General features: G+C 40.3%; 1 protein-coding gene across 1 annotated transcript in view; it reads left to right on the top strand.

Annotated features, from left to right (window-relative positions):
- LOC118210457 overlaps positions 1–13,157 on the top strand; it is a 28,509-nt gene extending 15,352 nt beyond the window's left edge. Inside the window, exons 13-14 of the mRNA XM_035386675.1 lie at positions 1,035–1,120; positions 12,036–13,157. Coding sequence (XP_035242566.1) covers positions 1,035–1,070 — 36 coding nt within the window. The 3' untranslated portion in view covers positions 1,071–1,120; positions 12,036–13,157. The remainder of the gene's footprint in view (positions 1–1,034; positions 1,121–12,035) is intronic.
- Positions 13,158–13,260: the final 103 nt, after the last annotated feature.

Raw genomic sequence — 13,260 nt, forward strand, 5'->3', positions numbered from 1 at the left:
GCTGAAAAAATAAGCAGTTCCCTTGGCAGAGAATTTGTCGTTTAATTAAAGCTGGGCACACATTACCAGATTTTTCCAGTCGTAAGCAACAATGAAAAGACTGAGCAGCATACATTTAACAACTGACATTTGCAGATATTTTGTCTCTTCTGTTGCACAAACATTACAATGACTGTCTTTGAGGAGCACTGATCTAAAGATGGTGAATAGACGGATGCAGTTATCTCTTGAAAATGTGATTTTTTTTCTGCAGTATTTTGAAACCAAAACAAGCATATAGTTTGCAACTTCGTCAATTTTGTTGGGGTAACTTGCAGAGTTGGAATTGTACAGACACTCAGCCATCTCACATGTTGGATCTTGTGTTTGGTTCTGTATTTCTCCCCCTGTTCATTCCTGTCGCAAGCTGAATTTTCATTGGCTATTGAAAATTCCCATCACTATTTGCATCAGTGACAAGCTCAAACCACAGAATACGCAAAGACTTGCCCTGATGAAATCGAACATGTTTGATTTAATTACGCCATCGCTGACTGGGACCAAATGAGAGATTAGCGTTGTTCCCTTCCACACGCATAGCAATTAGGCTACAGCTGCGACTATACATCACAACTACCCTGGGCTACCGCAAAATCTGCCCTCTCTCAAATTATTGCCAAGTCAAGCTAAAGAACTGTGTAATGTGTCCACTGTTTAAGAAATCATACTAGCAGATTCTGGTGGTCCCTAAAGCCTTTTGCCCGTAAAGCCAGTTTTATGATCTTTGTACTAACGTCAACAGGATCCTCCAGGAATGCGGATGCCATTGCTCCAGTGAGCCAATTATTCAGGGGGTGGTGTCTTTACAGTACCTCTCTGACTCAGTGACTCTACCATTGGGCAAAACTGATCAAGTGACTATTATAGGCGGATAACTTAAAAATGATACGACTGATTTTGAGGTTTTTGGCATATATCATATTCTCCTTGCTAATCTGGAGCTTGCCTGATCAAGCCTGTATCTTTTATCTCTTAATCACCCTGACCAAAAAAAGAGGAAGGAGGAGGATGCCAAAATGGAACAACACTGAGACGCTGGCATGATTGATGGCGGTGTTCGGAAGAGGCCGGAAATATTCAGGTATACCACTTTATACATTGCTGTGTTTCTTTCATGCAGCAAGACATGATCATACTTGTCAAACCAGCTAATCGAGATATATTTGAACCGAACATAATTGCCGTAGCAGTAGGCTGCTACACCTGATAAGCCACAGGAGCTACACCTGAGCTATACCTAAATGTGTAAGATGAGAATATTTTTTATTTTATTTTCAATATAATTTATCAAATCTGTTTACTGTATAGCCTACATTTACAGTTACAGACATGGAGAATTCACAATGTGAATTGTATATTACAGTATATTCCTGATAACCCTATGGTGAATTGTGAAAAAACTGTTGAAAGTGACTAAAAGTATAATAAATTCAGGATTTTACAGTAATATATTTAGAAATACTGAGCACTATTTACTTCATAAGTCATGAACATTGTCCTCCCCTGTTAAAGCGCAGTAGCCACCTGCAGAGGGCTGGTGTGGTTAAGGTGGCTGACCACCTTTATCTGTCCTGCCTGCAGTGACATTGGGGAGCTGGGATGAGAGATACACACGGCAGCTAAGAGTGGGAGATTACAGGGTCATGGCTTCAAACAGCTTTGGTGTGTGTGAACTTTAAAATACAACATGCGCATTTCTACTCTCTGAGCATTTTGTGTACACTGCAAGAACTTGTGGCATTATCTTTATTGCTGAGAGGGATTGCTATCCGTCCATCCATCCATTGTCTAACCCGCTTATTCCTGGCCAGGGTTATGGGGGGTGCTGGAGCCTCTCTCAGCATGAATTAGTCGAGAGGCAGAAATGCACCCTGGACAGTTCGCCAGTCCGTCGCAGTGTACACACACCACTCACTCACACATTCATACCATGGGGCAATTTAGACTCAAAAGGGATCATTCTTGATACTCATACACTATGTGACTCAAAGGTATCTGGACACTCCTCGGTTTGGGGTTGTTTTTCATGGTTTATGCTCGGCCCCTTAGTTCCAGTGAAGACAAATCGTCTTCACATACGATTACATTCTAGACCATTCTGTGCTTCCCCGACAGTTTGGGGAAACTCCGTTGCTGTTTCAGCATGACAATGCCCCCCATGCATACAGCGAGGTCCATAGAGAGAAGGGTGTGGAAAAACTTGACTGGCCTGCACAGAGCCCTGAATTCACTTGCAGAACTTCACATCTTGGCTGAGGGAGGCTTTCCCAGCCTTGTTATGTGTACATGTCTGCTGAAAAGCTACAGAAGATAGTTTTCACTCAATCCTTGCTAATGCAACAGTGCATCAGTGAGGCACTGGCTGAAGCTTCGGGACTTGGTGTTAAACACAGCAATAATGGCGGGAGGGTCTGCTCTGATGCACAGTGGCCATTGTCTGGAAATTTGATCTGACAGCTGAAAACAAATTTGAAAACAAACAGAACCCCCTGCTGTAAATGCTTTAAACTTGAACGGCTCTTTCGTCTTTGTAATCTTTGAAGGATGTTTTCTGTAGTAGTTCTGCTATGTATGTGAACCTTTTTTTATATGTTGTCCATGCCCTGTTTTGGCTCGGTCTCTCTTGTAAAAGAGGTATCTATTTAGCTTATTTCTCACTTCCTAGTAAAATAAAATAAGATTATCATGAGTTCCTAATGAAAAAAGAATCTTTCACTGAACATATATCTATTGATTGAGACTGAAATTCAAATCAAAAAAGTAAAAAGTGCTAGTTCAAATGATTGTACTCTACAAATGACTCTGTGTTTGTTTAAATGGGAAAAAAAAAGTCACTCAGCAAAACTATTTCATCTATTACACCAATAACACCGGGACTAGATAAGAAGTTATGCATTTTGATCAATTTAACACTCAGTCAGTGAAATTATATATTCTGTTTGAAATGTTTTGCTGAAAATTTTACAACCTAAAAATGCAAGTTGCTGTATGCAACATTGTTGGAGCTGCAGATAAAACAACGGATGACCGATGTCACGTTGAAACAACTGGGGCAATCATAACCTTTGCAGGAAATGGTTTGTAGCCACAGTTGTGGGGTTTTGATCCTTTGGCTGTTTTGTACAGTTGTCGCCCCCCACTAGTACTCCTTGACCTGATTAATTAACCACATTTGATAGAGTTGCTTCAGTGGAAACTTTCATAGCTTCACGGCAACAGTTTCTCCTCTGACTGGAAACGCTGCTCAAATTTGGTGATAGTTTGTAAAGACAGATTGTATAGATATGCCTTACCTTGGTTAATTAATTGTATTTTAAAATTTAAAATCATGCATAGTAAGCCTTAAAAGTGTTCAAATTTCAGTGACTTAAGTGTATTTTTATACATTTTGGTTTCACCATGTAGAAAGTACAGTAGCCCACTTTTTATATATAGCCCCCCATTTCAGGGCACCACTATGTTTGGGACATATTAATGTTATGTAAATGAATGTAGTCATGTTCAGTACATTGTTGCACATCCTTTGCATACAATAAATACTTGGACAATACTTGACCCATGGACAGGTGCTGAGTATCCTCTCCGGTGAGGCTCTGCCAGACCTGTACTGCAGCCATCTTCATTTCCTGCTTGTTTCGAGGGCTAGTTAAGTTTTCTCTTCAGCAACTTTAAAATACAACGTGCGCATTTCTACTCTCTGAGCATTTTGTGTACACTGCAAGAACTTGTGACATTATCTTTATTACTGAGAGGGATTGCTATCCGTCCATCCATCCATTGTCTAACCCGCTTATTCCTGGCCAGGGTTATGGGGGGTGCTGGTGCCTCTCTCGGCACGAATTAGTCGAGAGGCAGAAATGCACCCTTGACAGGTCGCCAGTCCGTCGCAGTGCACACACACCACTCACTCACACATTCATACCATGGGGCAATTTAGACTCAAAAGGGATCATTCTTGATACTCATACACTATGTGACTCAAAGGTATCTGGACACTCCTCGGTTTGGGGTTGTTTTTCATGGTTTATGCTCGGCCCCTTAGTTCCAGTGAAGACAAATCGTCTTCACATACGATTACATTCTAGACCATTCTGTGCTTCCCCGACAGTTTGGGGAAACTCCGTTGCTGTTTCAGCATGACAATGCCCCCCATGCATACAGCGAGGTCCATAGAGAGAAGGGTGTGGAAAAACTTGACTGGCCTGCACAGAGCCCTGAATTCACTTGCAGAACTTCACATCTTGGCTGAGGGAGGCTTTCCCAGCCTTGTTATGTGTACATGTCTGCTGAAAAGCTACAGAAGATAGTTTTCACTCAATCCTTGCTAATGCAACAGTGCATCAGTGAGGCACTGGCTGAAGCTTCGGGACTTGGTGTTAAACACAGCAATAATGGCGGGAGGGTCTGCTCTGATGCACAGTGGCCATTGTCTGGAAAAAAAGTCACTTAGCAAAACTATTTAATCTATTGCACCAATAACACCGGGACTAGATAAGAAGTTATGCATTTTGATCAATTTAACACTCAGTCAGTGAAATTATATATTCTGTTTGAAATGTTTTGCTGAACATTTTACAACCTAAAAATGCAAGTTGCTGTATGCAACATTGTTGGATCTGCAGATAAAACAACGGATGACCTGATTAATTAACCACATTTGATAGAGTTGCTTCAGTGGAAACTTTCATAGCTTCACAGCAACAGTTTCCCCTCTGACTGGAAACGTTGGTTTGAGATGGTTCGTTATAATTTTACCCAAGCTAATCCAAATGTGAAGGTTTTAGTATGCCTGTAGAATGACCGTGTTGCCTCCGTGGTAGCATAGCAGATTCACATAATTGTTCTATCCATGGACATGAAAAACAAACCATTGTTAAACAAAGTCTTTTTTTGTATTTGGTGAGGACTGGTTCTTCTTTCACAGGTCCCCGGGGGTTGGGGGGCTGGGTATGAGGAGGCGGGATGGGCTGAGCCAGGGAGGGTGGGGGGGTGGGGGGAGGAGCAGTTCCCGAGCCCCGCACTTTAGAGATCTTACTCTTTCAGCATATGTTGTACTCTCAGGACTTCTGTTATTACTGCCTGCACAGTTCAGTGACCATGCGCTCTCAAGAGCGCTGCTAACGATAAGGGAAAAATGAAAAGCCTTCTAAATTAAAGTTCTTTGACTTCAGATGTTTATGCACATGTTTCTCCGGCGAAGGGCTGTGCAACAGCCCAACAAAGAAAGCGAGCAACCCAGAGGGATAAATGCATAAACAATGGAAAAACTGTTGCGCAACATTCAGACAAATTCAGGTCTTGTAAAAAAAACCCTGCGTTTGTGAAGATGAATAAATGTATGAGCAGTGCTTATGTAAATGTGTTCACTCTCAAGCCTTCTCTGCAGAAAATTCAGAGTCTCCTCCAGTTTTTTAAATGGTAAATGATAAATGGACTGCATTTATATAGCGCTTTTATCCAAAGCGCTTTACAATTGATGCCTCTCATTCGCCAGAGCAGTTAGAGGTTAGGTGTCTTGCTCAAGGACACTTCGACATGCCCAGGGCGGGGTTTGAACCGGCAACCCTCCGACTGCCAGACAATCGGTCTTACCTCCTGAGCTATATATTAAGGTTATCATAATAAGCCTGTATAGCCGCTGAATGAAGGAGGTCAATAACCCTCTGACAAGTCCAAGCTTTTTATTTACTTTAACAAATGCAATGGGGTGAAAATGGGATTTGTTTGAATATTGCACAACCTATGATTTTCGATAGTTTTCCCAAAACTCAAATCAGTGCGGGTGTCGGTTTGAATTTGCTGTTACATTTCTTCTCTTGGAAATGCAGTATCTTCCTCTGTAATGAACATTTAGAATATATCAATACAGAATAATTGAACACAGATGTACACAGTCTGACTGTGTCTGCACTACTTATATATATATATATATATATATATATATATAAATATATTTTTGTTTGTACTCCACAAACAGTTCACATGTGGTCAAAATGAAGTTGAAGGCATACTATGCAGGATGTTTTTTTTGCATGTGTTTATAATCAAATAAGTCTCCTCCTCCATCTTCAACATCACCCACTCACCCTCAAGTACCCGACCGAGTCACAGACCTACCGGTAAATTTCTCCCATCAATGACTCGGACCAGACATTAGGCTTCATTGTCCGGTCGGGACTATGAACCGGACATTATACAAATTATTTGAAAACCGAACATTCCGTTCAAAAACGGACGTCTGCTAACTTCTTTCTGCATAGCTAGAGGTTACTGTAACAGGATCCGATGCTTATCTCCCCACAAACCACACAGTCCGCAAGTCTTGGACGCACATGGGATTTTATTTGGTGTATCCTCACAATGCAAAACAACAAAACACACATGAAAGGAGAAGTGATCACGCAGCGCACATAGCTCTCACGTGAGTCTCCCATTCCAGCCCCGGTCCCACTGAAGGCAGAACAGATATAGTGTTGCCAATTACTCTAATTGCCTACAGCTGCAGTTGCAGGCCAGCTAAATCGCTCCCACTCTGTCAGCAGATGACGCCCTAACCACCCCACCACAGTAACGTTACTTACAGGTACAACAGAAAACAAGCCAGCTCTGTGTCACTCTTCATCCCCTTGGCAAACTTCTGTGGAAGCCACCGAGGAAAGGAAATTCCAAGGTTACAGTAACTCTAATTCTTGAACAAGTCCTGCATATCAGCTTGGCTTGTTTTTTTGCTTCAATGTATTGGGGAAATTACAGCGGCTAGCTAGCTATAGCAACAAACATTCTGTTGAAATCTGACCCCAAACCTCCCCACAAAGGAAAAAGTGCCATGCCCAGAAACATCCCAAACACATTTTAGAATAACGAATACAGGAAAAGCTGCTCAAATTTGGTGATAGTTTGTAAAGACAGAGATTGTATAGATATGCCTTACCTTGGTTAATTAATTGTATTTTAAAATTTAAAATCATGCATAGTAAGCCTTAAAAGTGTTCAAATTTCAGTGACTTAAGTGTATTTTTATACATTTTGGTTTCACCATGTAGAAAGTACAGTAGCCCACTTTTTATATATAGCCCCCCATTTCAGGGCACCACTATGTTTGGGACATATTAATGTTATGTAAATGAATGTAGTCATGTTCAGTACATTGTTGCACATCCTTTGCATACAATAAATACTTGGACAATACTTGACCCATGGACAGGTGCTGAGTATCCTCTCCGGTGAGGCTCTGCCAGGCCTGTACTGCAGCCATCTTCATTTCCTGCTTGTTTCGAGGGCTAGTTAAGTTTTCTCTTCAGCATATGAAACACGCATTCAATTGGATTCAGGTCAGGTGAATGACTTGGCCTGTCAAGATTTATCCAGTTTTTGGCTTTGCTACTTTAACAGTATGTTTGGGATCACTGTCTTGCTGGAGGATGAGGCACCGTCTGATGAGTTTCGAGGCTTTTGCTTAAACTTGAATAATAAGAAATGGCCCGTGAAGCCATTTTCCCAAACATTATGGTGCCCTGAAATGGGGGACTGAATAAAAAAAATTCAGTAATTTCTACATGGTGAAACCAAAATGTATAAACATAACCTTCAATAAAAGCAGACAATCTGCACTATAACTCTATGTGAATTATTTGATATAAAACCTAAAATGATATATAATTATAGCAGGTGCAAATCATTAGTCTGCAAAGCACATTTAAAAATGAACTTTAAGGAGTCCTTCCTCACTTCCCAGATCCGACCAGACCTGGTTAACTTCCAAACAGATGTTATTTTGGCACTGGCTTTCAGGCATGCTGAGCTCATTTAGAACATTGCTAGAATCCAGCAATTGTCTGCTTTAATGGTCTGAGGCCTGTCCTGTCGCCATTAACACATGTATCAAAGATTTATTTATTTAGTTAAAATGCACAAACCGCTGTTTCTCCCATTCTAATACATAGCAACCAGCATTGGTAGGAATCGCAAGAGGCCATATTGATTTTATACAATGGGAAAATGTTTGGAGTTTTGTGCCCAGTTTTGAATCCGGTCCAGGTTTTTAAGAGTGACATAAATGCTCTTGAAAAAGTACAAAAACAGCAGCTAGCTTGATTCCAGGTATGAAATATAAAAGTAAAAAAAAAAAGTGTGAAAGAAAGATCATAGTTTAAAAAAAAGAAACCAGACCTTATAGACAGCTTTTTATTTTTGGCTGTGGCTAACGCATTTCGGTTTGAGGCCTTCGTTAGAGAATCTATGCTCCATGCTTCGGATGCTCTGACAAAGGCTTCGTACTGAAACATACTACCCACAGCTAAAGATAAAAAGATGTCTATGAGGTGGAATGTCTTTTTATATTTGAATTTGGTGTGCCACCATTTCAATAACTTTATACTATGGTCTTTGAACGTTGGTTCAGCAATGAACTCGTCAAATGAGTTTGGAAAATAATAACAGAAATAATAATTTGGCGAACATAATTGCATAAACTGGTCTATGACTGGACTGGTGATGGTAGGGAGCAGGGAGGGCGGGGATGTATAGGAGGGTATGGACACAAATATTTGGATTAAAGTGTAAAGGAAAATAACTTGGTTAAATAATAGCTACAGTGACAGCTCCAATGAAAGATGGGAGTCTTCCAGGATGGTTCAGAGGAAGGTTGATGAGTTATTAAATTATAATTGAATTAAATTATATTAAATGAAATTTGATTATTATAAAGTTCAAGGAAGGCCATGGTATTAGAAAGGTAAATCTTGTTTTGACATGTGGTCTAAAGGAGAAGATTGGTGACATTGTAATGGCAAAGGCAATGGCTGTTTATTGATCAAGTATGAAAACAAGGAGCAGAGAGGAAAGGGCATACAGCTGAGTGAAAAATGCAATAAAGTGGCTGAGAAAGTTAAGAAAATAGGAGACAGGGCAGTTTTGAGGGGTGTGATTTATGGCATCCCGAATGAAGAAAACTTGGAAGATATGGAGGCAAATGTAAAATGAAGTAAGGTGTCAGGCATTAAGAACCTACAAGCAAGAAGGGGAGGAGAAAAGATAGATAGTCTACTGGTCTACTCGGAATTTCAAGATAAACTGTTGCCAGATAAATTATTATTGGAATTCATGAGGTACTATAGTTGGGCATATGCAACACCTCCTCTTAGATGTTAAAAATGCCAGAAATCTGCCCATATTGCAGCTGGATGGAATGAAGACAATACCCATCCATAGTCATGTAATGATATTATGTGGAGTTCACATGTGAAATTAGAGAATTGATTTAAGAAATATAAATGAGTTTCCCACAAAGATTGCACAGTTGCAAAAACTATATTTTTTAAGCAATTTATGAACTAGATACTGCGGCCGCAAATTTTTTATTTTAAATTTATACATGTCCATTTTGCATGTATCCATTCTGTTTACTGGCTGATGTAGCTAAATATCCAGTGAGAAGACATACTGTTTGTGGGCCAGGAGCATTTGTGATTATGTAATCAGCAGGGAAAAAAAGATGAAGAAGAAGGAGAAAAAATGCAAACTCCCCTAGGTTTGGGGCTTTATTGACACAGACAGTCCTCTGTAGAAGTCATATACAGCATATCATTACTAGTCTGGTCTAGCACAAATGTTGTGTGCATGTATTCCAGCATATGGTGTATATATTATTTTGCATTATTTTCTCAGTTTCTCAACATTCTATACTTTGCTTTCCCAGGATAATCCTGCATCCAACATTTTCTATTTAATTTGATTTGAGGGTTTGAGTTCAAGATAAGGACCCACCAGCAAGAACAGTAAGCCATTGTTAACATAATCCAGTGTTAAAGGGGTGGTTGTTAGATCATTTACATTGCTGGGCATACACTTATAACATATCATATCAACATATTTTAAGGTATACTGTTTCTATGTCTGAAAAGCCAACCAAGAAAGCTATGGTATTACTTTAGGGGAAACATTCAGCAAGCATAAAGTTAGAGCCCACCACATAAATGCGAAAAACCCACTACCTCCATTCCCTTTGTGTTCAGTTCGTCCCAACTCTCTTCAGAGGCTTTTAAGATAAGGATGTCTTGAACACTTTGGCACGTTTGTGTGTGAGCAGAGCCACAACAGACACAGGCACCCAGTGACATAAAGCACACTGTCAGAGCCAGAAAGGAAGGGGTTAAATGTTTTATCTTGAGTCTTTGGATAGCGAAAGGCATCCCAGTCTATTTAATGCTATAGCTTGTCCCCTCCGTGCACCCCCTTCGTGTTTTGGATGGTTTGGGAGCAATGGTGGCAGTGACAGGACTGCGAAGCTACATGCTGCTGGGAGACTGACTCCGCCCCTTTGTTCATTTTTTTTTATTTGGGAGAAGGTCAGCTCCACATTCCATCTGCCTCCTAGGATTTCCTCTTAAACAGAAGGGGCCAGCCTGGGGAAAGGGAAGGGGGGGATTATATCAGTGGGACTGATTGTCCATGCTCCCATTCCATAACCCAAGAAAATGTACAATACTGCAGGTCAGGAACAGTGTCAAATTGCATTTTACAACCTTCTTCTCATTCACAGGGCCCCACAGCGTAGCTATGTTGAGTAACATTAGCCTTTCTCTGTAGGGCTCTCAAACTGAACCAGTGCAGGGGGAAAAAACATCCCCAATGTCTTTTAGAATGCAAACTATTTTTAGAATGCAAAATTTTCACCTTCATTCACGTACCTAAAGCTTTTTTCCGTGTGGTGAGATCGTAACCCTGCAGGAATGGAGGGTATAATATGTGACACAATGTGGATTTGATTGAGCTGGTTTGTTCTGAGTTCCTCTTCCAGCAAGAACAAACACAAGAGAATGACAGCTGTGGTTCAGTATCCATGTTCAGCACCAACGACAAAGGAACAAACACTTTCTACAGACATAAGCAAGATCCACAGCATCATGCAGCCTTCAGATATTATTACAGGTTTAGCACATTGACATACATCATGGTACTCCTAACATTGCAGCTCCATTCTCTAGTTCAGTGCGTGTAATTTGTGCTACATACACAGCAATATTCTCACTGTTGATTCAGACTTAACAGTGTTTATATGAGTCCATGAGGGACCAAAGTGTACTCTGTAAGACTAAAATGTGGTATGTCAGAATATATTTAACCCTAACCGCTCACACCAACTTTGCTGTGTACAGATGATGGATTACTTGTTGACCGGAGTCCTCAGCACCATGAAAAGTTGTGTGATAAAGTTTCTTCCTGTGTCCACCTGAACATGATTATTCACGGTTTTTGGAGACTGCTTGAGACTCTGGAAACCGCATGGAGCATGAAAGAGGGGGTTCCATCATTCACAGAGACATTTTCCTTTTTTCCCAGATTTTCCACACAAACATTAAAGCAACAAAGTAACTTCATTAAATAACTGTTAACCAACCGGTTGTACGTATGATTGTTCACACACATAATAAAACCTTTTCCTTTTGTATTTTAAAACCAAAAGGCGATGCTACAAATGAATAGCTATAGTGGTATCTGAAGCAATACTCAACATATTTTTTTTTAAATTGTGCTAAGTGCCAGACACAGGCAGATATTTTGTGGCATGATATTTTCATGTTGCCGGCAGCTCGGCAGTGTAGAGGAGGGGGCCAGCAGCGAGAGGGGCATTTAAGCTGGTCTGTTCCTAGTTATAAATTACAACTATGCTGTGCAACGGCCGGAAATGAAAGAGAACTGGCAGTACACAATTTTACCTCCATGTCCCCACAGTCCCATTCCCTCATCTTGCCCCAGAAAATGGTCATCTTCCCCTTCTTTTCTGTGACAGGCAGGCAGCTTGACACATATGTTCAACACACACTTTCAGATGAAAGTGTTTGGATTTGGTCCAAGTGCTACATTTTTTGGTCTAACTTCAAAAGGGGACTATGGGCAGTTCAACTTGGGGGTGGGTGGCTCTGGCTTGTTATTTATGTGTATATAATTTCAAACACAGACTAATATCTGTGCCCTTCTTTTTTGTCTTATTGTAGGCTACTGCTTTTCTTGAAATTTTGCAACCACTGAAAATCGATATCATACCTACCATAAAATATGATGGTGGATGCCTACTTCAATCAAGAAATGGTTGACTGACTACAAAATTGCTGTTTGATAATGACCATATCAGACCTGAACCCAACTGAAAATTTGTGTTTTGAATGGAAGAAAAGAAAAAAGAGGAAATGTCTCACTGCAACGCTGTCTTTTTTATACTGATTACCCGTCTTAAAATGCATATATTAAAGATAGAACCCCAGGGAACTGCGCACATTCCTAAACCCATAGGTTTCTTTCACAAGCACTTCTGTGTGTGCCCAAATCACACAAAGACTGAGGGGGGAATCCACAAAAGGACTGTAATGTTTTTGTGCCCTTTAAATTTTCACAAGTTCCAGAAAAAAAGAATACACGGCGACTGCGCTACCAGGGAAACTGTGGCACGGTGTGCTGACAGGGTCGCACAAACTGAAAGTGTGTTGCCCTGGTTCTTACTCACAGCCAGAGGGCAGCATAAGACTGACTTTGCGTTTTACTTTGCACTTATTACCTGAATCGTTGTTTCCACCTGTGTCTTTTAGCCTGAGTATTTACTTGCCCCACATCCCTTGTTTGTCGCTCAATCTTGGAGTTTACTTCCTCGTGTTTGCCTGCTGCCTTGTTTCCTTGTGCTAGCTGATTCATGAGTAATTTTTGCTAAACATTAGTATCTCATTTGTTGTGATGTGCAGGCACCACTTTTTATCTTTCATTGCCAATTACCTGACTCTGTGCTTCAGCAATAACAACTTTATAATGTCTATTGATTGAACGCAACACCTTTTCCTTGCAATTTTGACAACAAAGATGACAATGAACCAGCCCCCTGTAATTCATTGTCTTCTTCATTTTCAGTAGGCTATTTTATTGTACTCGGACAACTATTTTGACAACTCCAATAACCATGTTACTTTAGAAAATAATCATTCAAAATGATCCAATTTTGTGAATTGAGATAGTAAGCTGTTCCAAGAAACCTTGAAGAGATCTATTTGCTGCTCATTCAAACGATCTTGTCTGTGGCCCTATAGTTCCTTTTTTTGTCGTTATTAATTCCTGTACTATTATCTGTGCAAATTAAAATTAATCATGTGTAAAATGATGAACATGCTTCCAAGTAATTTTACTTATTCAGTGCTTGCTCAAGTCAAAAACAGGTGGGAGAAAGAAAAACATATT

The sequence above is a fragment of the Anguilla anguilla genome, chromosome 12 (genome assembly GCF_013347855.1).
Source record: "Anguilla anguilla isolate fAngAng1 chromosome 12, fAngAng1.pri, whole genome shotgun sequence".
NCBI lineage: Eukaryota > Metazoa > Chordata > Actinopteri > Anguilliformes > Anguillidae > Anguilla > Anguilla anguilla.